This window comes from Rhamphochromis sp. 'chilingali' (genome assembly GCF_963969265.1).
Source record: "Rhamphochromis sp. 'chilingali' genome assembly, chromosome: 17".
Lineage (NCBI taxonomy): Eukaryota > Metazoa > Chordata > Actinopteri > Cichliformes > Cichlidae > Rhamphochromis > Rhamphochromis sp. 'chilingali'.
The window spans coordinates 11,839,020-11,864,075 of NC_137944.1; the positions used below are offsets into that span (position 1 = coordinate 11,839,020).

General features: G+C 39.0%; 2 protein-coding genes and 1 pseudogene across 3 annotated transcripts; all 3 read left to right on the forward strand.

The window, feature by feature from the left end:
• The first annotated feature begins 5,664 nt into the window (after positions 1–5,664).
• LOC308383988 lies at positions 5,665–13,950 on the forward strand (annotated as a pseudogene). Its single transcript, XR_013974713.1, has 12 exons — positions 5,665–5,840; positions 6,553–6,618; positions 6,716–6,821; positions 7,021–7,143; positions 7,220–7,308; positions 7,413–7,542; positions 10,642–10,875; positions 11,646–11,711; positions 11,821–11,926; positions 12,942–13,060; positions 13,169–13,257; positions 13,386–13,950. The product of XR_013974713.1 is annotated as an uncharacterized misc_RNA (transcript).
• Positions 13,951–16,132: 2,182 nt separating this feature from the next.
• LOC308384251 (glutathione S-transferase A-like) lies at positions 16,133–18,662 on the forward strand. The gene is made up of 6 exons (XM_080862721.1): positions 16,133–16,362; positions 16,506–16,571; positions 16,750–16,873; positions 17,474–17,592; positions 18,197–18,282; positions 18,376–18,662. The coding sequence occupies exons 1-6, from the start codon at positions 16,195–16,197 to the stop codon at positions 18,503–18,505; spliced, it is 693 nt and encodes a 230-aa protein (XP_080718847.1). The 5' UTR covers positions 16,133–16,194; the 3' UTR covers positions 18,506–18,662.
• A 2,450-nt stretch (positions 18,663–21,112) lies between these two features.
• LOC308384255 (glutathione S-transferase A-like) lies at positions 21,113–23,895 on the forward strand. The gene is made up of 6 exons (XM_080862725.1): positions 21,113–21,329; positions 21,413–21,478; positions 21,659–21,764; positions 22,347–22,465; positions 23,037–23,122; positions 23,228–23,895. Exons 1-6 carry the CDS (start codon positions 21,162–21,164, stop codon positions 23,355–23,357), a joined length of 675 nt encoding a protein of 224 aa, XP_080718851.1. The 5' UTR covers positions 21,113–21,161; the 3' UTR covers positions 23,358–23,895.
• The last annotated feature ends 1,161 nt before the right edge of the window (positions 23,896–25,056 follow it).

Genomic DNA, 25,056 nt, shown 5'->3' on the forward strand with positions numbered 1-25,056 from the left:
AGAATTCTGCTGAAAAGAGGTTTTTGCTGAAAAAGAGCTGAAAAAGTTTGGATTTGTGCTGAAAAGGGGTTAAAAAAACTGAAAATTTTGCTGAAAAGGGGTGAAAAAGATGAAATTTGTGTTGAAAAGAGTTAAAAAAAAGTTTAACTGTTAAGTGAAAGAAATGTTGCCATAAGCTGGATTTGAACCCAGGCCTCCCAGTCTGAGAACGGATGCTTATCTCACTGAGCTAAAACACAGCTCAGCCCATCATGCAAAATCAGTGACCACATTGATAATGTGTTCCATTCATTTCAATGGTCAAAAGTCATAACACACATCAGCAGAAATAGCAGAATTTTTTAAAGTTTAAACATAGTATTTCTGCTAAAACTTAGTATTTATACTAAATAATATTTTTTTCCTGCCAAATCATAGCATTTGTGCTGGAACACAGAAAGTTCTGCCAAATCATACAATTTGTACTAAAACATTATTTATGATTTAGCAGAAACACTGGGACTTGGTAGAAATACTATGATTTACATGAAATACTTTGACTTAGTAGAAGTACTACAATCTAGGAAAAAAGTACTACAGCATAGCAGAAATTCTATCATTGAGCAGAATTACTAGGATTTAGAAGAAATACTAAGATTTGGCACAAACACTGATGTGGCTCAAGAACCTTTATTGTGCAGTTATACTATGATTTGGAAGAAATACTATGCTTTGGCACAAATACTATGATTTGGAAGAAATACTATGTTTTAGCACAAATACTATGATTTGGCTCAAATACTATAACTATCCTCGGTCAGAAGGAGAGGCTGACATCCAGGGATTAGATTACCACAGGTGGAGTTTATTGCGGTCAGATGGATGGTACAGGGAGGTATGGCATACAGTAGGAGGATGTGGAGAGGTGATATGGTGTGGTTTCTATGATTAAGAACAGGGTATGCATTACAACATGCATACAGATTAAAGATTAAGAAAACTATGATTTAGAAGAAATACTATGACTCCATACAAATACGATGCTTTGGGACAAATACTATGTTTTGGTTCCAATACGATGATGTGCAACAAATACTATGATTTGGCACAAGTACTATGATTTAGTACAAATACTATGATTTGGCAGCAATACTATGCCTTAGTAGTAAAACTATAAAATAACAGATATACTATGGTTTTGCAGACATACTATGTTTTTGCACAAATACCATGATTTGGCACAAATGCTATGATTTAGCAGAAATACTATGAATGGGTACAAATACTATGATTTGGCAATAATACTGCGTTTTAACAACAACTACTGAGATTTGATTGAAATACTATGACTCCATACAAATACGATGCTTTGGCACAAATACTATGTTTTGGCAGAAATACTATGACTTAGTAGTAATACTATAACACAACAGATTTCCTAAAAAAACTATGAAATTGCAGTAATTCTATGACTTGGCAGAGATACTACGTTTTAGCACAAATACTATAACAACGCAGAAATACTATGACTTAGTAGTAATACTATAACATAACAGTTCAATGTTCTTGCACAAATACCACAATATGGCAGAAATACTATGTTTTAGCACAAATACTGTGATTTGTGAATACTATGTTTTGGTTCCAATACTATGATGTGCAACAAATACTATGATTTGGCACAAGTACTATGATTTAGTACAAATACTATGATTTGGCAGAAATACTCTGATTTGGCAGAAATACTCTGATTTAGCAGAAGTACTATCTTTTGGTAGAAATTCCTGCTAAAAGGTAGTATTTCTGCGTTTTAGCAGAAATACTGTAATTTGGCATAAATACTATGATTTGGCATAAATACTATGCCTTAGTAGTAATACTATAACATAAGTGATATACTATGGTTTTGCAGACATACTATGTTTTTGCACAAATACCATGATTTGGCACAAATGCTATGATTTAGCAGAAATAGTATGACTTAGTAGTAATACTATAACATAACAGATTTCCTAAAAAAAACTATGAAATTGCAGTAATTCTATGACTTGGCAGAGATACTACGTTTTAGCACAAATACTATGATTTGGCACAAATGCTATGATTTAGCAGAAATAGTATGACTTAGTAGTAATACTATAACATAACAGATTTCCTAAAAAAAACTATGAAATTGCAGTAATTCTATGACTTGGCAGAGATACTACGTTTTAGCACAAATACTATGATTTGGCAGAAATACTATGACTTAGTAGTAATACTATAACATAACAGATTTCCTAAAAAAAACTATGAAATTGCAGTAATTCTATGACTTGGCAGAGATACTACGTTTTAGCACAAATACTATAACAACGCAGAAATACTATGACTTAGTAGTAATACTATAACATAACAGTTCAATGTTCTTGCACAAATACCACAATATGGCAGAAATACTATGTTTTAGCACAAATACTGTGATTTGGTATAAATACTATGATTTGGCACACATACTATATTCCGCAGATACACTATAACATAACAGATATTCTACGACTTAGTAGTAATACTATAACATAACAGAATTATTAATTGGGCACAAATACCACGATTTGGCAAAAATACTATGATTGGGTACAAATACTATGATTTGGCAATAATACTGCATTTTAACACAACTACTGAGATTTGATTGAAATACTATGATTTAGAAGAAATACTATTACTCCATACAAATACGATGCTTTGGGACAAATACTATGTTTTGGTTCCTATACTATGATGTGCAACAAATACTATGATTTGGCACAAGTACTATGATTTAGTACAAATACTATGATTTGGCAGAAATACTATGCCTTAGTAGTAATACTATAACATAAGAGATATACTATGGTTTTGCAGACATACTATGTTTTTGCAGAAATACCATGATTTGGCACAAATGCTATGATTTAGCAGAAATACTATGAATGGGTACAAATACTATGATTTGGCAATAATACTGCGTTTTAACAACAACTACTGAGATTTGATTGAAATACTATGATTTAGAAGAAATACTATGACTCCATACAAATACGATGCTTTGGCACAAATACTATGTTTTGGCAGAAATACTATGACTTAGTAGTAATACTATAACATAACAGATTTCCTAAAAAAACTATGAAATTGCATTAATTCTATGACTTGGCAGAGATACTACGTTTTAGCACAAATACTATAACAACGCAGAAATACTATGACTTAGTAGTAATACTATAACATAACAGTTCAATGTTCTTGCACAAATACCACAATATGGCAGAAATACTATGTTTTAGCACAAATACTGTGATTTGGTATAAATACTATGATTTGGCACACATACTATATTCCGCAGATACACTATAACATAACAGATATTCTACGACTTAGTAGTAATACTATAACATAACAGAATTATTAATTGGGCACAAATACCACGATTTGGCAAAAATACTATGATTGGGTACAAATACTATGATTTGGCAATAATACTGCATTTTAACACAACTACTGAGATTTGATTGAAATACTATGATTTAGCAGAAACACTATGATTTAGCAGAAGTACTAAGATGTAGTAGAAGTACTTTGCTTTAGCAGAAATACTATGATTGAGGAGTAATACTTAAACATAGGAGAACTATTGATACACAGACACACATACACAGAGAGTAAAGGGAACAGGAGCTGTTGAGAGTCTGGGCTTGGTATATGTAGGTCAGTTAAATTGGCTGCACCTGCTGTAGTCAGCCCTTACACACACAGAGACAGAGAGAGGTGTGAGTTTTCTTCAGTGTATTTCTGACATTCAGGATTCCCCTCGAACAAATGGCCATAATTTCCTAACCGTAGAGGCTAGAACGGTCATTCAGACATCGTTTTGTTCAGAAGAGATGGGGGAATCTTCAGGTCTTCTTAATTCAGAGATAAAACATAAATTATTAAAGATATATGACTTGTAATACACTGTAACTGTGTAGAGGCGAAGCAAAAACTGCCTTGACTTGCTCTCACACAACCTTTGGTAACTCTAAATCTATATGGAGCATCAAAATCATTCTTTCACCGTAAGAAACAGCAGGCTTTGGTGAACAGTCATGGAAATTTTCAGGGCTCTGTGGAAATCCATCGAAAAGATATGATGAGAGAAAAAAGTGCCTCATTTCCAGAGATTGAAATCTGACGAAATCTGAGCGAGGGACAAATTTCCACCCCTCAATCAAGTCTAACTCATCTCAGAACGGTAATAGGTGAGAAAATAATTCTTGAATTGTGAGCATCAGGAGTGTCTGAAGATATACAGGGACAAGCCTTATGTCTTAACTTCGCTTCGTTAAGGAGATATGACAATTTGAAAATGCCTCTCATTAGAGAAATCCAGCGGTGATTTTGAACAAACTCTCCATTGAGTTTATATGGAGAGTTTTCACACTTTGTGTTACTCTGAGGAGATTTGCAAAATATCTATGAGTCCCACAACAATGATAGGGACATTTTCTGAAAGCCAGCAAAAATACCTACGTTTTGATGTATAATTTGTGCAGCTTGAGTGGAAATTGAGCGAGTAGCAAGAAGTTGTTTGGACATGAAGAGAAAATTCAAACAGTTTCACTGTCCCCTCTGAGTTAATTGCATAGCAACCATAGCAACGCATGTATTTTCTGAAAAATCACAATTTTGCAACTGAAGACTTAAAGAGAGATAAGATGAAAACGGTAGAAGATCTGAAAAAGCTGAATCATACAGGAATAGCCCAATCATTTGAGAACGTTTTAAAGTTTGAATGGAGTTTCTAGGTGAAAGTATGAGGCAGTAGTTAAGTTTCAAAGACAAGAAAGTTTTAGCAGAATTGTGGAAGTTTCCCATTCATTTCAATGGGACAAATTAAAGGAAAAAAGTGTAATATTTTAAAAAGTATAATAGTAATAAACACCAAAAGTCATAGCCGGCATAAGCAGAAAGAGCAGAACAGTTTAGAGTTTGAACGGTGAAAATAGCACAAAAATTGTGGAAGTAGATCCACGGCGAAAAGTGTACGGAAACACCCGGAATAATAAAGAATAAAGAGAAACAGGAACTCAATAGTGTGGATGCCTATTAAGGCATCCACACAATTATAGCAGAAGTGCTGCCACGCGTGTGGCCCGATAGAGAGTACCAGTTTGTTTATTTGGTTCAATGAAAGGCTTCAGGTAGTTAAGAGTGAGAAACTTCTGCAGTTATGTCTTGTTATACAATATTTAAAAAAATATTTTTGAAAATTTGAAAAGCAAACACTACACTACATTTTTGTAAATATTTGGCATTGTTTTCTTGTTTGTTTGTTTGGGGGTTGTACTACTTGAACACTAAAGTGTCCCTCAAACAAGGTGACAGCTCCAGCAGTGGCCCACAGCTCAGTTAAGTTTGAGATCCCTGCCTTAGAGAATAAGTATAGCTCGTATTATGGCCGCCACGCAGGTTCATCCGGGTCTCCTAAGGATGACCTTCCTAAGTATAAGTGACCACTGCAGTGCACCCTACGAAAAAGTCAAATGGATTCGTGACAATTGCAGTTACTTTCTCCAACCAGTAGGTGGCAATACGCGCTTTTTTAAAAGCTGGACAGCGACACACTTGTTAAGAGAAGTTCAAATGTGCTGTTGTGTTTTGCGTGACGCCGTGAATCTCAAGTTAAAGCCATGGCCAAGGACATGACTCTGCTGTGGGGAAGCGGCTCTCCTCCCTGTTGGAGGGTGCTGATCGCTCTGGAGGAGAAGAGCCTGCAAGGATACAACCAAAAATTGTTCTCCTTAGAAAAACTGGAGCACAAGTTCAAAGAAGTGTTAGATATAAATCCCAGGGGACAGGTAGGGTGAGCTATTTTGCAAACAAGCCCTTGTTACTAACACAACACTGACGAATATCCTTGAATCTGATCCTTTTGCATAATACATTGCACAATAACCTTGACGACATCACGGTCATTAATTAACATTGAAATATGGGTTGTTGCTCTGGCGGAAAAGATTCCGTTATTCAAGTAGACTTTTTTTTTTTTTTTTTTTTTTAAGACGCTCCAAGAGACGCCTTGCAGCACCTGATTGGACGAGCACTTATCGTGAGCTGACACGTAGTGAATATGGGTGTAGAGATAACTGAGCTCTTGTGTTTGCAGCTGGGTTTCAAACTTTTTCTTTCTTTTTTCTCACACTTGGTTATATAATAATGAATAAGAGCTTGGAGTTGAAGCGCCCTGCCCACAAGTACCATGATGATTTCCAGTACTGCCAAAGAACCAGTTTGAACTTGACGAGCAGGTTTAATCGAATGGCCAGACTGGCCCATTTTTAAAAATGTGTTACTGGGTTTAGTTTGTTTAGGGAACAGCGTTAAATAAAACACAGAAATGTGAGGTTTGGTGTCTGAATATGTGACACGTTGTGTGTAATCTCACTTGTTCTTGTAATTATTATTAAGGATTCCTGTTTGATCCAGCACAGCAGCTTATTGACTCTAACACACTTTTATAACTTGTCATTATTATGATTATTGTTATTCATTTCTTTATTTATTTTTCAGATTCCCACTTTCAAACATGGAGACAATGTCATCAATGAATCTTATGCAGCCTGTTTTTACCTGGAGGTGAGAACGTCATTTTGACAAAATATTCACTCACACTGAATGCAACATCACAAAATGTGCCCCAGTTAAATGTGTGTCTTTTCCTAATGTCTTGCAGAGCCAGTTTAAATCCCAGGGAACCAAACTGATCCCAGATGGCCCAGCAGAACAAGCTCTGATGTACCAGCGCATGTTTGAGGGTCTCACATTCTACGAGAAACTCAGTAAGTGTTATTATTCCTCTGAGCCTCGTCTCTCAGGAAATTTCAAGGAAAAAAATTAAGTTATTACACAGAAAACCTTTGGATCAACTTCCAAAATAATGCCTCTTTGGATAACTTATGTTTTAAAATGGAAAGATTCTCACATCATGTGAACCTGCTAACAGATGAATGTGCCATCTTTTAATGTTTTGTTTTTTAGACGTTGTTATCTACTACACCTTCAACTGGTTTGTCCCTGAAGGTGAGAGACATGAATCGGCTCTGAAGAGAAACAAAGAAGCTCTGGTCAGTGAACTCAGACTCTGGGAGTTACCTGCAGAAGGTATGTGCATGAACACACAAACTCAGACAGACTCGGCCTGCTTTGATTTGTTCCAACTGTATTTTCTTTTTCCAAGCTGGGCTCAGGCTCTTACCTGGCAGGACCATCTTTCACGCTAGCAGACGTGGTCGTTTTTCCAACAGTTGGCACTCTCTTCAGGTTTGGGTAAGCACGCAGAGGCTGTTTGCATTTCCACGTGGTCTCATCAGTAAAATGAAAGATGATCTGTAGACATGGGACTTGAAAGTCTTCTTAATTCTGATTCGTAGGTTGTCTCCAGAGCGTTATCCTAAACTGGGAGAGTACTACAATCTGCTGAAGGAGAGACCCAGTGTCAAAGCCAGCTGGCCTCCTCATTGGTTGGAGAACCCCAAGAGGCTAGATACACTGAAAGACATCTGATATTCATCCATAGATGATGCTGCATAATGACAGAGCGGCTCTTGTTTTTTTGCTTGCAGCTTTTGGTAACTCATACATATTCCGTTTTTTCTGACAGCAGTTTAACTTCACCGCAGAAGTCATGACTTTGCATCTTTTTCTATCCTGTCAATAAAAAACCTTCCAAGAAACAAAAACATTCACTAGTTTTGTGGAGTTATTTCTTTTTTATTAGGATTTTCACATTTAAAACAATGTAACTCTTGTGCTTCCATACAAGTTACCATGTATCTTAAAAAGAAGGAGAGAACAAAAAGCCTAAAAAACAGCACATTATGTCATCAAAAGGTTCAGTGAATCTGGAGAAAGCTCTGTGTGCGAGCACCCAGACCAAAAATCATTATAGGATGTTTTGCCTCAAGCGGCAATGCATTAAAAACTGGCATGATTCTGTCATGGAAATCACTGCGTGGGCCCAGGATCACTTCCAGAAATCACTGCTTCTTTTTACACCTCCTGGCTTTATTGTTGCTGCTTTCAGAGAATAGACTGAAGCTTGTTTCTAGTTTTAAAATGTACTGTAATATTGGAAGTAGGAAAGAGTGGCAAAATAAATTATCACCTTAAATAATTTAAATGATTTTTTTCATTAACAGCTGTCGATTTATTGTGAATCTATGAACTTCTATAAAAAACTGTAGCGCATATTTGAAGCCGTTTTGGTGTGTCTGCTTCTCTTTTCACATCTCGGGCATCACAGATATAGGAAACTGCTGACTGATCCGTTCTCAGGCATTGCACTCTTACTGTCAGTACTCTTTGTGTAGTGCAAAGCTTTCTCTGTTTTTCTGAAATGAACAAAAGTCTTAAGATGCTTATGGAACACAATGTTGAGCCGGACAGCCTGACTTCTTCTGTCAGTTTCTTTCTATTAGCTCCCTGCATTCACCCACGTGCAGCATGTTTACACCTCGATGTAAACAGCAAGAATTAAAACATGGAAAATGTTGAATATTTTCAGTTCTGAGAAACAAGCACTAATGTACCGATGCATGACGGAAGGTCTCACCCTTACGGGAAACACTGTATGCTAGACTTGCACAAATTCAAGCAGAAGCAATGAAGACAGTCACACATTCATGCTGGGAGTTCCTCACACTTAATGTAATATCACAGCAGCTTTTGTTACCCTAATAGACAATCTGTGATCTAACCATGTTCAGGTTACTTCAATAGTAACCCATGTAGTTATCCAGTTTCATCCTCCCAGTCACACCACAGTAAAGGAATTCTGCTACGTGACTAGAACTGGCTTTTCCTGTTCAACAGTTGATCAAATCCATTGTGCTACCATTTCTTTAGGCTGATAGTTCAGTAGTGCACCATTTGCATGATTTTGCATTTTAACAAAAGTTAGTCGTATAGTAGCTATCCAGGCTCATCCCCTCAGTCATACAATAGTACAGGAAAGCATGTGTTGTCATGACTTTGCATAAATCACATAGTTCAGTGTTACGCAATCTTGCATTTTGATCCAATAAAAAATAAATAAATAAACATGACGTGCTAAAGAAGACTTGTGCAAAAGTTCTTATTATGGAGAAAATTTTAATTATAATGTCAAACCCATTAAAAACATGAAAATAATACTTTGCAGGAGTGTGTTGGAGGAAAACCACGTGCTTTTGTTGTGGTAGATTATCATCTGGAAGCCACAACAGACCTAGAGTAGTGGAGAGTGATTGCGTTTTTTTCCACTGCCACACTGATTCTGGAACTGCTCAGGTGGACATTTACTCTGAGTTTTGTGAGGAAGCATCACAGAGAAACTGGGGTTGCTTTTACATAGGTGGCATCAGAGACATGCATTGGACAGTTTCCATGTACATGACATGCTAAGTCATCGTGAGTTTTCAACAGATATTAAGAGATGATCACGTGAGTTGTGAATGTTATCTGCCCCCCCGTATAACCTTTATCAGTTGTAATCATCCAGCGATATCACCAGTGGATGTGCAACGTGAAAACAGCAGGTTGTTAAAATGTAAACCATGATCAAGGACTATTTTGAGAGGTATCAGGAACTTCAAATAAAACAACTCGAGGGCTCTATAAACCTGAAATTAGCCACCAATGTGCACAGTGAAACACTCACTAAACTTTTGTGTTATATTTTACAGGTTTTGTCACTTTAAAAAAATACCGTTTATATAGTCATGTGAAAAAAAAGTCTTCTATGCAGTCCTATGAAAAACTAAGTTCAAACTTTCTGCTTCCATAGAAACTGAGAGGATAAGTCACAGCCAAGTGTTGGTAATTAAATGTTTAATTATATTTTTGAGCACCACTATAAAAAGGAAGGTTTTGGCAGTGTGCTGGTCACACACTGTGTTAACACAACGCCACAATCTTCTTAGCAGTGGACATCCCAGTAATTTCATCCCTAGGTCAGACTGGAAATGCTCAGAGAGACTGCAACAAAACACAAGACTTCGGGAACAGTGTCCTTTAAACAGACAAGACCAAATTGTACAGTCGATGTAATGCACAACGCCACATGTAGCAAAATCCAAATGCAGCATATTAGCACAAATACCTCACACCAGCTGTACAGCTCGGTTGAGGAGGATTTGTTTTGTACCCACAGGACCTCAGCTAGCATGTTAAATGTTGAGTCAACCATGAACTCCTCTGGATCCCAAAGTCCTCTAGGGTGAAATGAATCCATCTGTCCAACAGCTAAAGCCTGGCTGAATCTGGTTCAAGCAACAAGATGACGAGACAGCAAATCTATAACAGAAAAAGAAAAAACTTAATGTGTTGCAGAGTCCCAGTCAGAAACTTGGATTCAACCTTGAAATGCTGTCGCAGGCCTTTTAAAACAAAGCTGTCCATGAATGAATGCTTGAAAACCACAATGAACTGAAGCAACGTTGTAAAGAGGGAGCCACAATGTCTCCATGGCGACTCATAATGTAGTTAATAGTTAATCAGCAGTGCTGTTACTAAGGGGGCTGCTCGTGTTTGATCTGTCTTGTGTTGAGGCACCGATCTTTTTACGTAACAATAAAATGGGAAGGGCTGTAGCTTGCTATAAATCTGTCTGTGCTCCTCTAGCTGCTGTCTTCATTTCATCATCCCTCCACAACTTCACTCTCAGTTGTAAGAATTCCCTCTGAAACCATGGCTAAGGCAATGACTCTGCTGTGGGGGGCCGGATCGCCTCCCTGTTGGAGGGTGATGATCGCTCTGGAGGAGAAGAACCTGCAGGGCTACAACCAAAAACTGCTGTCCTTCGATAAAATGGAGCACAAGTCCAAAGAAGTGTTAGATATAAATCCCAGGGGACAGGTAGGGCCTTAAGAAAATTACACCTTAGCTAATGTACCATACAATATTATCATTAAGTCTAATGCTTAAAAACACTTTGCATAATAACCTCAACAACCTCATCCTCATCAACATGATATATGTATTGTTGCTCTACTAGCTAAGTAAAGCTGGTTACACAACATTATTCAGCCCGCCCATCTTAGTTTTTTTTAAGTTTTAGAAAGGCAGCTGTGAAAGTTGACCTTTGGCCAATGGTGGGCTGTGTCCCAAGAGCAGCTGTTTCAGTTCAGTGCCCTTCTGTCAACACTGATTGTTGGTATATTACAAAATCTTATCCAATGTAGATCTTAACATACTGGCCTGTTCACCTGATTTCTCCTTGGGCATAACGGATTAAAAGTTGCTCAGCACACGCGGGTTAGCACCAAGAACCTGGAGTGTAGTTAAAGCTGTCAAAGTCACGAGGATTTTTGTTTTTTACAACAGGGTCAAATACTTTGTGAAGCTAAAGGTTAGCAAGACGTTATTAGCATGACAGTACTGTATATTGACCTGTTCTGCAGATTGGAGGGGTGACACGCCTGCTACAGCTTTAGCAGCTAACTTAGGCAAAAACAAACTACAATATGTTATATGTTGCACTTTGTGATGCACTACAACATGTAATCATAGCAATCTGCTACTGGCGGCTCTCAGTGCAATTAACATAGCAAACTTCGGGTATCCAAGTGATTCAAATGGCAGCTTTGATAGTTTGTCTTGCTCACGTTCTAATTTTTTTTCCACAGCTTCCAACATTCAAACATGGAAACACTATTGTGAACGACTCCTATGCAGTCTGTTTTTACCTGGAGGTGAGGATTCTAATTCATTAAGAATTATACTGACCCTAAAACTAAATTCAACATCACAAACAGTAACAAGCTCATATGTGTGCGCGTTTTTTTCTTTCCTCAATGGCAGAGCCAGTTTAAGTCCCAAGGAAACAAACTGATCCCGGACAGCCAAGAAGAACAAGCTCTGATGTACCAACGCATGTTTGAGGGTCTCACATTCTACGAGAAACTCAGTAAGACGAAAACTTTGCCTACACAGTTTTACAGTTGACTTAGCAGTAGCAGCTTGAGGAGATATGGGTGAACTTTGAGGAAGCAGTCTCTTCCCTTCAGAGCCTGCCAAACTTACTAGACTGGTGTTCCATCACGTTAGATGATGATGGAGATAAGTAACTGAAATAAGTCCAGACCCAAAACAAAACATTTTAGACAGTTTATGAGCAGTGGATTTTGTATGTATTTGAAAGCCATTTATATCCTAGCTCTTACAGGTTTATGAATGTGTTTTATGATTGCAGCTCAGACAGATACAAAGGTCGCAGTCCACTTAAAAATCTTAAACATTAGCAATAAAATCTTAACGTCAATTCCAAAATGGACAGGGAACCAATGAAGGGACGTGTTCATGATTTCCAATACCAGTGAAAAGATGAACTGCTGTATTCTTGACTTACAGCAGGTGGCACAGAGATAGTTATTCTGTACCAAAGTAGAAAGTCGTCCAGGTGGGAAGTGATAAAAGGGTTTTCCAGGCCCTTTTGAGGAAGTCCGGACTTTATCTTGGCAATGACTCTGAGTTGATAAAAGAAATGGTACAATAGTAAATGGAGTGTTGCTTATATAACACTAACAAAGCACAGAGAGTGCTTTTTACTACAAGCCTCATTCATCACCCAGTCACACAAAAGCACTTTTTTCCTGTACCTAAATGCTTTTGTGCGCACATACAGATGCATCAGGTGGTCATCATCAGGATTTTGCTCGAGAAAACTGGAGTCTGGAGTAGTCAGGGGATAAAATTCAGTGACCTTCCAGTTGGTAGATGACTTGCTCTATCTCCTCAGCTACAGCTGCCCAATAAAATCAACATCAATATTGTAAAGAACAGTGAACTCAAAATCACAGTGTGGGCTCTTGGAGAGTGGGTAGTCTTTTACCAAAAATAGTGCTTGATAAAAATAGTGCTGCGATGCCTTTACAGTAAAAAATGTTTTTAGCATCATGTGATTGAGTTTTGTTTATTTTCAGATGCGGTTATCTACTACGACTGGTTTGTTCCTGAAGGTGAGAGACATGAATCGGCTCTGAATAGAAACAAAGAGGCTCTGACCACTGAACTCAAACTCTGGGAGGGTTACCTGCAGAAGGTATGTGAAGGCACACACACACAAACACACACACACAGAAACACAAGCTGACATCGCCTGCTTTGGTTTATTCAAACTGTGCTGTAATTTGCATTTCTTTTATCCAAGCTGGGCTCAGGCTCTCATGTGGCAGGACCGTCCTTCACACTGGCAGATGTGGTCATTTTTCCTACAGTTGCTTATCTTTTCAGATTTGGGTAAGAGTGGCAGAGAAGGAAATAGAAATGACAGCTGCTTCTCCTTCATGTTTCATCAGTATAATAAGTGATGATCTGTAGTCACTGAACTTTATATTCTATATTCTACCTTCTGCTCTGATCTGTAGGCTGTCTGCAAAGCGTTATCCTAAACTGGGAGAGTATTACAATCTGCTGAAGGATAGACCCAGTGTCAAAGCCAGCTGGCCTCCTCATTGGTTGGAGAACCCTGAGGGACAAGACACACTGAAAGACATCTGACATTCATGCAGACGTGAATGAATGTCACATAATAATATTGCAGCTTTTGTTTGTGTGTATATCGAACAACAGTTTCTGTTGACTGATACAAGTTCAGGTTCCATTAACAGCAGTTTTTTTTGTTGTTTGTTTGTTTTTAATATGAGATGTCATGTAGCATCAACCAACAGTCAAAAAAATTAAATCTACACTTTTTTTTAACCTTTAATAAATTTATATCAGTGAACTGGAGTCAGAACATTTTTTGCTAAAGAAGAAAAGGACTAAGAACTAGTTTTCTGTACACAAAGGGAACTCCAATGCCTCATGCTTCAATTTGATATCATTTGCATGATTTTACATTGCTACGTTAAATTCACAGCCTCATGTATACCCACTGAGTGTACTGTATTTTGGCCATTGTCACTTCAGTTAAAAATAAACTTGTGTCAATCAGCATTGTTGACGTATTTCATTATGCTTGTGAACATGAACTCAGATCCTGCACATCTAGGCACCACTAAAACCCTTTTACGTGAGGGTTTTTTTGCAAAGCATGATCAGAAGCTGAGTGAGGTAATTTCAGGATGAACCCAGCCTTTTTAGTTTTATAAAGTTGGTCAACTTCTTATCAGGGAACTTGTATGAGAGGGACACAGTTAATGTCAGCTCACACAGGTTTTATTTCTCTTTTGCTTTGCAGCATTTTGTTTGCTTTTTTGTCGCACACCAACGTCATTTCACTCATTCTGACATCAGCAGTTTTGTTTTTCGCCTGGTGTCACGCAGAATAAAGTCTGTATACGATAGCCTTCCAGTCGTAACCACGGCATTTTCAAGTCTCCACACATTCATGCAGCATGTTTTAATACTATACTGTAGTGTACTATACTGTACACTAGTGCTTCTCCTATCACACCCAGCAGCAGCAGCAGCAGCAGCAGCTGTGTTGCTTATAGCCTTTATTGTTCATTTAATCTCTTAATATTTTTTGATTTTCTTTGTAAAAAACAAAACAAAAAAAACCTCCCGTCTTCCTGTAGGAAGCAGTTTGTGACTGGTTATATGCTGCCAGCTCTGCCCCTTTCATGTGAACGTGCTGGAAAAAGCCTGGGCTGGATTACCAAGCTGGTAAACACTGCGTGTGACCGCTTATCCTGAATGCAGTTGTTATGGTTAAATGAAGCCAGATAAGGCCCAAGATATCACTACTATGCTAAACATGTTTCATAGTACGTGCCTCTGCTGTACCTGTTGAATTGAGTTGAGTCAGGTACTCAGTTCTTGGAGCTTCACCTGGTTTTGTACTTGCTTGGAAAGGTTAAAGTAACTATCATGGAGCTGCACAAACCTGCCCGAAAGCCTCTGCCGAGTAGGAGAGCGCATACACATGAATTTGAAATGTTCAGATGTACAGTCGATCAGAAAATACTTCCACCTAGTGACTTTGCCCTCTCTTTAGCCTCTCAGTTAACCTTTATTCATATAAGGTGGTACACTAAGGAGTTCCTCTATTTTCAATGGGAGCCTTGTGTGACAAAGAAAACAAAAGAACGGATATAAAATTCCACTAATGGACAAGTAATGCGTGTGGCATGCAACCAGGTTGCCAGGTTATCAGTGGACCTGATAAAAACATCAGAAACAAACTGTTGCTGTAGTCAGCAAAAAATGCTTACATCATGCCAACTAAGCAAAATGAAAACACTGAAAGTAATGCACAAACACAATATATGTGTATGTATGTATCAGTCAAAGGCAAGAAGAAAAACGTGCTTCTTATTCTGACATGTATGGGGAAATCTTGCAGAAGTTTATCCCACAGCAAGCTCTTCTTTGAAAAACAGCCCAAGATAACAGAGACAGCGATCGCAGCAAACATGCAGTTCTCTTCACCGCTGTTCATGCAGAAGTCCATGCTGCCAAGTGCACACTAACATGAGAAAGAAGCACAAAAGAAGAAAATAAAAACAGAAGCAGGGATTTGGTGAAGCTAGAAATGTGGATGTCAAATGAAAGAATGCATTAAAATCAGGGGTATCAGACAGAGAGACGTGAAAACTGTGCCAGTGTTGCGTAAGTGCCTGCGTGTGAAGTTGTAAATACACGACTGCTGAGTCACTGTGAGTTTCAAAATATCAGCAACAACACTGCAAGAATCTATAAAGCACGAACAAGGATGATAACAGTTTTTAACATACGTATAACAGATGGATGTCAACTATAGCTGTGATTGTTGACATGCAACCGTAATAATAAAGCCCACAGGAATAAAGTTGGGTTCTGATAAACCCCACAGAGACTTTCACTTTCACTTTAGTTTCTACACCTGATTTTAACGTTATAAACATTATTATTCACTGAAATTCAGAATATTGGTGCGGTTTTGCAATAGCTGTGAATACAACAATCTTTATCAAACAAAATGTTTCAAACTGTGCTGCTACAAAAATGTTCCGACAGCAGCATGTCAGGTAAAATGCAGGTGCGTGATCTCGCTCAAAAAATAATTCACACCCCGCTATCTGTGAGAAATCTCTTGTCAGAGCATCAAAATGGGACGGGACTTAAAGCCACCAATCCGGATGTTGAGGGCTGGAGTTTTGCTATATAATGAGGCTCTTTACCTGCTCTAGCTTCAGTCTTCTCATCTTTAACCTCCCTTTAACTTCAGCTCCCAGGTTAACCTCTGAAACCATGGCCAAGGACATGACTCTGTGGTGGGGCTCCGGCTCTCCCCCCTGCTGGAGGGTGCTGATTGCTCTGGAGGAGAAGAACCTGCAGGGATACAACCAAAAACTGCTCTCCTTCGAGAAAGGAGAGCACAAGTCGAAGGAAGTCATGGATGTAAACCCCAGGGGACAGGTAGGCTTGCATCACATTCATACCTTTAAACTGCACTCAAACCCCCACCTCCTGAAGTACTTTATATTCACTGTGCAATTACAAATAATAATGCCTAATTTTGAAGTATATATTAATAACATTCATTCTACTTTATCTTAAAGCTTCCTGCCTTCAAATTTGGGGACATAGTGATCAATGAGTCGTACGGTGCATGCTTCTTCCTGGAGGTGAGAACCTTACTTAAAATTTCATGTCACTGAGGAGTTGTTAAGTTGGAGGGCGACTGGTGATTGCATGCTCTGCAATGCTTTGTATAAGCAGACACCCTACACCGCAGGGTGCACTGCACCTCAGAACAGTTGCTCGTTTCATGTGTTTCCGTGTGCTTTCATGTGTTGTTTTCAGTCCAAGTTCAAGTCCCAGGGAACCAAGCTGATTCCTGACTGCGCCGGCTCCGACAACAATTGCGCTTTGATAGCTTTAATAATGCAGCGTGTGTTTGAGGGCAACACACTTCACCAGAAAATGGGTACGTTAACTCTGTCATGGCCTTCTGAACATACCTGTTGAGCTCGATATCCCTGTATGCTGATGTGGACACTGAAACCAGGGGATTTACAGAGTTTATAAAGAAAATCTTATAAAGTTCTTTCTGTATAACTTAGCTGTTGTTGTTGCCATTCAGAGATTTGCCTTTTGGGATTTTAAACAATGCTTGGCAACATCACGCACAAACCTGCAACCTTTAACCCGCTGAGACTTCATGTCTTCAGCAAACCTCCTCAGAGGCTTTGACATCAACTTTCACCGACGTGGTCCGAGGTGTTCAAAACACATGCAACACACAAAAGAGCTGTGCCTTCACTTAAGAGTGTTACATAATGCATTATTTCTCTGGGGAGTAACCCTCACAACATGCTGGGATGTTAATCTCTGCTCAAATTAGCCTTGCAAGTAAATTCCTGAGACAGTGTAGAAATGACACCAGAAAATCCCATGTAACCAAAATGAACATTTGCTTAACATGATCACTCATTTTTAAATAAGCTGCTATAGATGTTATTTGGGTACCTTTTTATAGTCTTCAGCCTGATGTTAGACAGTAATTGTCTGTTCTGATATTTTGCAGCGGATGTTTTTATGTACAACCGGAGGGTCCCGGAGAATGAGAGGCACGAATCTGCCTTTAAGAGACTCAAGGAGACGCTGACTACTGAGCTGCAGATGTGGGAGGGACACCTGAAGAAGGTATGATGCGCATGCACTCACAAGCACCCAGAGCACGACAGCTACAAAGCTGCAGAAACAGGCAATAACCCTAGCAGGAAGTTATAAGCTGTTGGATGTAATGGGTGCTACCGTGTAAAAGCACTTTGTCTATTTTCTTTTCTTTTTATCCCCTCGGTATTTTGACTCATTATAATGATTTAAAGGGGAAAAAAATGTCCAAAACATCTGTTCACAGAGATATCAATTGATGTTGAACATTTGATGTTTACGTTCCTGAAAACACCAACTCACAGTACAAGATTGTGCAGGAAGTCAGTGTAATGTTTATTTAACTAAGCAAGTCATTGGCAAAACCTTCCTATTTACAATAGTGGCCAGACTGCCTCAAGAGGAAATAGAGGCAAGTCAAAAAAACAAGTACCGAATGTTGACAGTTGGCCGATGCACAGTACTTGGATGATGACGAGCTGATTGTCTGAAGTCTTTTGTTGAGATTTGCTCAGCAGCTGCTGTTAAGGAGACAATATATGTAGAAGAATTAGTAAGCCAAGTTTCACCAACTATTTAAAAGATTTTTTTAGCTTCCAACCAAAATCTTTTTTTCTTTGTCTTCTTTTTTAAGACACCAGGCGGTTTCCTGGCAGGGGAGAACTTCTCCATGGCTGATGTGATTGTTTTTCCAAGTGTTGCTCTTCTCTTACGCATGGGGTAAGTAAGCTAAATTTGCAAAACTGACTTGTAGCTGCCTGGATTGAATAACAAACAGCAACAAACTCACACCAACTTTCGTCTTTCTTGCAGGCTAAGCGAGGATAAATACCCCAAACTGGCAGAATACTACAAAAAGCTGCAGGGCAGACCAAGCGTCAAAGCCACCTGGCCTCCTACTTGGAAGGAGACCCCAGGACAGGAACTTTTAAAAGATATCTGAGACTGAGAAACCCATCAGCTGGCGAGCACATTTTTCCTGTTGCATTTTTAATTTGTTACCCTGTGCTGCTCTGCAGTGGATATTTGAACATTTGTTACTGAACATGCCATCTTATTTCTGTTGTGCTGTGAGTAAAAGCAATAAAAACTAAGTTTTATTTTTGTTTGCTTCATTATTTTCAAGTTAAATTTCCACCAATAAAATTTGACCTTTGGCGTCAAACCTGGCCCGTCAATGTAAATTTAAAGTTTTGATGCTATTTTTAACGAGGTACCACTCACATTAGTGCTGCGTAGTCTTGACAGGAGAGATCACCAAACAGAAACTTTAAATTAAACTTTTTGCTTTGTTTTCTCTGAAAACATCGCACAATCATGTTTACGAAAACATTTCTATAATTATGCTGCCGTGTCACAATCAGAGCAGTGGCAAAGCCATCAGATTTTTTGTTGGGGTGGCCAGGCCTTTGCTTACATTGCAGTGGTGCAGAAACTGCTTTTGCATTCATTTTGCAGTAGAAGTCATAGTAATTTCTTTTCTCACCCACTCTTTTGATATGAATGCATATTAATGCCTACATTTTAGGCATTCATGTGCAATAACACTATTATGCCTTCAGCTGATCAAAAAAAATCAATAAAACCCTCTATTGATTGTTGAAGTTATTGTTACTAAAGCTACGATAATTTCAGTGGTGTTGTGCTGCTAAAATATAAACAGGCTTGCTTCAGCAGAAAAGCTTGAATAGCCTAACTTTATAGTAAAATTCCTTTTTATAGCATTTACAAGCTTAAACAAATAAAGCGCAATGAAAGGTCATCATATCAAAAGAGTCCTTTATCTATTGGGTGTGGTGCAACCACTTTTCTCTGCACAAAGGTAACTCAAATGGCCCGTGACAGCATGAGGTTGCATACATGAGGCACTTTGCATTAATCCTTTTTATGTCATTTGTGAATTTTCACTGCTATGTTAAATGCACATTCTCCTTATTAAGGATCAGTGAAAGCTCAGTTTGAAAATGCATTTGCAATATTATTTGGATGAGGTGTCCAAATCTGTCCACCAAGTTTGCTGTGATCACAGTTTAAAACCTCATAGGCCCATTTGGTTGTCTTTCGGTGGGGTGTGTTTTTTGGCTCAGCTGTTTGAAGAGGGAGAGAGCAGGTGATTCAGGCTGCAAGGCTATGGGATAGAGGCTGTGTGAGACACCTGTTACACATTGTCTAACCTGCCTCCATTATTTATTCAGTAGCACACCAGACGGAAGCGGGCTTACAATGAGAAGGAGAGCTGGCAGCAGTTTAAAACAGGCTGAATGGAGTATGGAGGTGACCAACAGGAACAAGGAGAGTACAAAGACCAAAAAGCACAATTGTTTCTGAGTGTGTGTGTTGGGAACCCACAACAATTCTGACTTGTTTGAAACATTGCTGCATGGTCCGTCTGAATATACGCTTGCTCAAAAAAGGAGTGTGTCATGCTACGTCTGCAAAATGAAAATACTGAATTAATGGAAACACAGGAAAGCACATTTTCAAATTAAATTCTCGGCATATGCCTTTTCTTTCCTTTTAGGTGTAGAGAAATCCCGATGCAGCCTATTACTGTTGAAACTTGCATGTAATAATATTGCAGGGCTGCAGCTGTGTGTGTGTGTGTTACTTGGACAAAGGGACTTCAGTAAAAACCACGAGTTTTGCCTTTCCTCTAGCAATCATTCACTCAGGAAACAGTCCACTGAAACGGACCCAGAAGAGCAGAGATAGTGATCGCAGCAAATGTGTCCACTGTAGCTTATTTCACCGCTATGTGACATTGGCAATTGTTCAAGTGCACTTTGACAAGAATTCAAAGGCTTACAGAATGAAGCACAAAGCAACTAGTATTATATTGTGTATATTTTAGTGCTAGATGAAATTTGTATTTCAAGTACAAAGATACATAAAATAGTTGATATTAGACACATTCAGAACTAATGCGATTGATGGACGTGAGAGACGTGCCAGAATCGTGTGTGCATTGTGTGCATGTGTGAAAACAAAGTGCTAAGTCACCGTGAGTTTCAACAAATCAACAGCATTACTTGTAAGAATATATGAATGCATGAAGAACGATCTTTAAGGGTTTAACATATGCACATTAGATGGATACCAAGGTTGTGACTGTTGACATGCAACCGTATTAATGAAGCACACACAAGTAACGTGCAGGAATGATGACATCTGAACGAACTGCACGGGAGCACGGCAGCAAAGCGCCCAGTGTCACTTTACTCTGTGCACTTGATTTGATCTGAAGGTGAATTGTTTTGTTTGCATTTCCAAACGCTTTTCAACATAAAAATGACAGTTTTGCACACCTGTGAATACGAGCAGCTTTAGATTAAATCACAGTCAATAAATTTAACTGTGCTGCTGCAGAAATCTCTGACTTTCATTATCATGTCATATAAACTGTGGGGTTGTGATGTAAGAGGGTAAGAGATCTCTTGTCAGAAGACCAAAATGGGACGGTACCTAAATCCACCAATCCGGATGTGGAGGGCTGGAGTTTTGCTATAAAACGAGACTGTTTCAGTCGTTGTGGCTTCAGTCTTCTTATCTCTAACCTTCAGTAATTTCAGCTGCCATACTAAGCTGTTCACTCTGAAACCATGGCCAAGGACATGACTCTCTGGTGGGGCTCCGGCTCTCCTCCCTGCTGGCGGGTAATGATCGCTCTGGAGGAGAAGAAACTGCAGGGATACAACCAAAAACTGCTCTCCTTCGAGAAAGGAGAGCACAAATCAAAGGAAGTCATGGATGTAAACCCCAGGGGTCAGGTAGGCTTGCATCACAGGTTTCAATCTGGACTTTGAATGCTTGAACTTGAACCTATTCATATTTTTTCCACTTTGTCTTAAAGCTTCCTGCCTTCAAATGTGGGGACAAAATCATCAACGAGTCCTACGGTGCATGCTTCTTCCTGGAGGTGAGAACTCGAGCAAGGTACTGCCTTGTTGTCAAGGAGATAGGTTGTTGGAGGTCAAGTTGAGGGATTACTAGGTTTACCATGATTGTTTGGACATGCACCCTACACTGCAGAGTAAAAGAAACCAGAGCTTTTTGCTGCTCTTTATAACACTTACTGTTTTCCTGTCTCGACCAACAGTGTGAGTACATGTCCCAGGGAACCAAACTGATCCCTGTGAACTCCAGCGAGAAAGCCCTGGTGCTCCAGCGTACCTTTGAGGGTAACACGCTTCACCAGAAAATGGGTATGTTAGCTTAAATCTTCTCTCTGGTTTTGAACCACAAAGACATAACTGTTGAGTTCCTGCACTTTCACGTCCGATCCCCCAAATTACATTTAGTGAGGTTTTAGTGGGACATGCTCACTCTCTACATGACTTATCTGTTGTTGTTGCCATTAAAAGATCTGCCTTTTGGGATTTTGAGTCAATGATTGGCAACATCACGCACGAACCTGTCACCTTTAAACCACTGATACTTCATGCGTTCAGCAAACCTCCTCAGAGTTGGTTCCCCTGCTCTTCCCGAGGTCAGCGTTGTTCAAAAAACATGCCACCCAAAATAAGTTGTGTGTTCACATAATTAGGCTCTGGCATAATGCACTATTTCCTTGGGAGTAACCCTCACAACAGGATGTTAATCTCCGTTTATCAAAGCAAGCATTTACAGCCTACAGCCTGATGTTACACAGCAATGCACAGACATACCAAAAATACAAAATATGGAAGTGGATGCTGTGCAGTGTGTGGAAACTTTCTTTTTTCTCAAAGCTTTAAATCCTCAGACAGTGGATATATTCATGAAATGTCTGTTCTGATATTTTGCAGTGGATGTTTTTATGTACAACCGGAGGGTCCCGGAGAATGAGAGGCAGGAATCTGCCTTTAAGAGACTCAAGGAGACGCTGACTGGCGAGGTGCAGATGTGGGAGGGACACCTGCAGAAGGTATGTGAATGACCTGCACGGACTTTCACTCTACTGCTACAAGCATCCAGTGCACAAAACTTATACCTACATAGCTGTGTTGCTCTGGCTTTGTGCTCCAACTGCTTTGTAGTGGGAGAAACAGTCTGGGAATTTTTTTCTGAGGAAAGTTTATGTTTTGACACAAACATAATCTTTGCAGGAGGAGGTAAAATCACGTACTTTACACCCAAACAGCCTATTGCACTGTGTTACAGAGATGCAACTCTTTTCTTTAACCAGGCGAGTCACAGGAAAAACCTTCCTACAATCTGGCAGATTCTAAAGCCTCTTAAGAAAACTGGGTTAAGGTTAGAAAAACACCAAAAGTTAAAAAACAAAGCAGCAGGACATGTTTGGATGATATTTGGACAAAGCCAGGCAGACTATCTGTACCAAATTTAAACAGTCAATATATACGCTAACACTGTTTGTGTAAAAATCTTACCTAAAAATTTTACTTATGTTTAAATGTAAAGACACACTGTGGAATATTTAGAATCTGAGTTCTGCACTGTTTTCCCCTCACAGCGCTTTATTTTTTTTCTCTTAGACACCAGGTGGTTTCCTGGCGGGAAAGAGCTTTTCAATGGCTGATGTGATTGTTTATCCAACCGTTGCTCTTCTCTTCCGCATGGGGTAAGTAAGCTATTTTACTAAGGCTGACGTTTAGCTGCTTGGCAAGATGAATGAATGCAATAATAAACAGCAGTGAACTCACCCTGATTTTGATCTCTCCTGCAGGCTAAGTGAGAAACGTTACCCCAAACTGTCAGAATACCATAAAAATCTGAAGGACAGACCCAGCATCAAAGCCACCTGGCCTCCACTTTGGAAGGACACCCCTGGACAGGACTTTTTGAAAGACATCTGAGATTGAGAGGCTCATCAGCTGACAAGCCAATCTTTTCTTGTTGTGTTTTTAATTTGTTACTATTCCTCGTATTTCAGTACAATATGATGAATATTTTTTTTAACATATACTTTTCAAAGACCTTTTTATATGTCCACTTAGGTGGACAACTGATGTGTATGGAGTGACACATCAGTGTCCAATGTAGTGGTTTATTTGCAAGTATACCATCAACACTAACACAAATACAAAAAAAAGCCTTTGAATTGCTGTCCACTGCAGTGACCACTATGTGTGAAAGGGTTAAATCCATCCTGCAGCTGTGCAGTTTTGACAGGAAAGGTCACTAAATCAAAACTTTAACGCTTTACTTGATTGTTGTCATTCTTCTCTTTGAAACTGAGCTTTCCTATCTAGGTAGCAACACTTGAGCAATCACTGTATGGATTTGTAAAGACATCAAAGTCACATTAAATGAAACACTGATCTGTTCTACAAAATCCAGGGGACAAAAAACAAACAAACAAAACACCAAAAAACAAAGATCTGATATATGTTGTGCTTCAAAAAAACAACCTGCTACCCACAGTCCAACTCACAAATTATAAAGATGTTCTACAAACACTAGAATTATATTCAGCATCACAAACAAGTGTGTGTGTGTGTGTGTGTGTGTGTTTATTTCTTTTTAATTCTTAATGGGATAGCTAGTTTAAGTCCCAGGAGAACAAATGTATCACAGGATTTGAAAGAGAAATGAAAAAGAAGCAGAGATTAAAACATAACATAGGAAACACAAACAAAGCATAGAGAGACAGAAAAAACAGAGACTACAGAAGGGAAGACAAAATGTATTGACAGAATTTTTGAGTTCCCAGTTGGAATTTTTATCTGGAACACCCCCTTAACCTGGATTTTTCATTTGGAAAGTTTGAGCAACTCCTCCACCAGGAGGTTAACAATCTATAATGCTGGCAGTGAATGTAAACAGCAGTAAAACTATAACTTGCTGAATAACCATATGCCGAGTCCACAGACGTGCTGCAGCGAAGCACAAACAACAAATGTTATGCTGTATTGCTTGTGATACCCAAATAGCTCTACCTGCCAAAGAAGCAAAAATAAATCCTGTTTTTCCTTCTTTTTCCAACTTTCCTACTGCAACCCACTAATGCATATACCTGACATCACTCCAGAGTTTCAACATCTGACTTCTGAAGTAATATAAATTTAGAGAGTTGAAAATAGCCATCTGTTAAAATATAATATTGAAAATAAAAAGAGAAAGAGAGTCAAGCCTAAAGGTTTTTTTTGTTACATTTGTATTTGGTAACCTGTCATTTAAACATTATTGTCGGATTATGGCAGTTTTAGGTATTAAAATGCTATTGAACTTTCGGGCGCCAGAGGGTGCATAGTGCGCTGTTGGTATTGAGTAGTGTTTTGGGGCACAGAAGAAGAGTAAAACTTCCTCTTATGAAGCTCAACTTGTGTACTGTTTCTACTCTTTATCACAGCATTATACGTTGCTGGCAAAGGAAACCAGTTGCCCCTCTGACCACCAACTTAGGGAGAAAACAAATTTGGGCGCTTGTCCGGTACTAGTGCCGTGGTAGTCAGGTGCTGATCAACTAAGAACCGTGGGATTCATGTCCCTATGCTTAACAGCACTACTATCCAGAGCGACAGACTTCAGCTATCCAGGCATGGCCACTTGGCA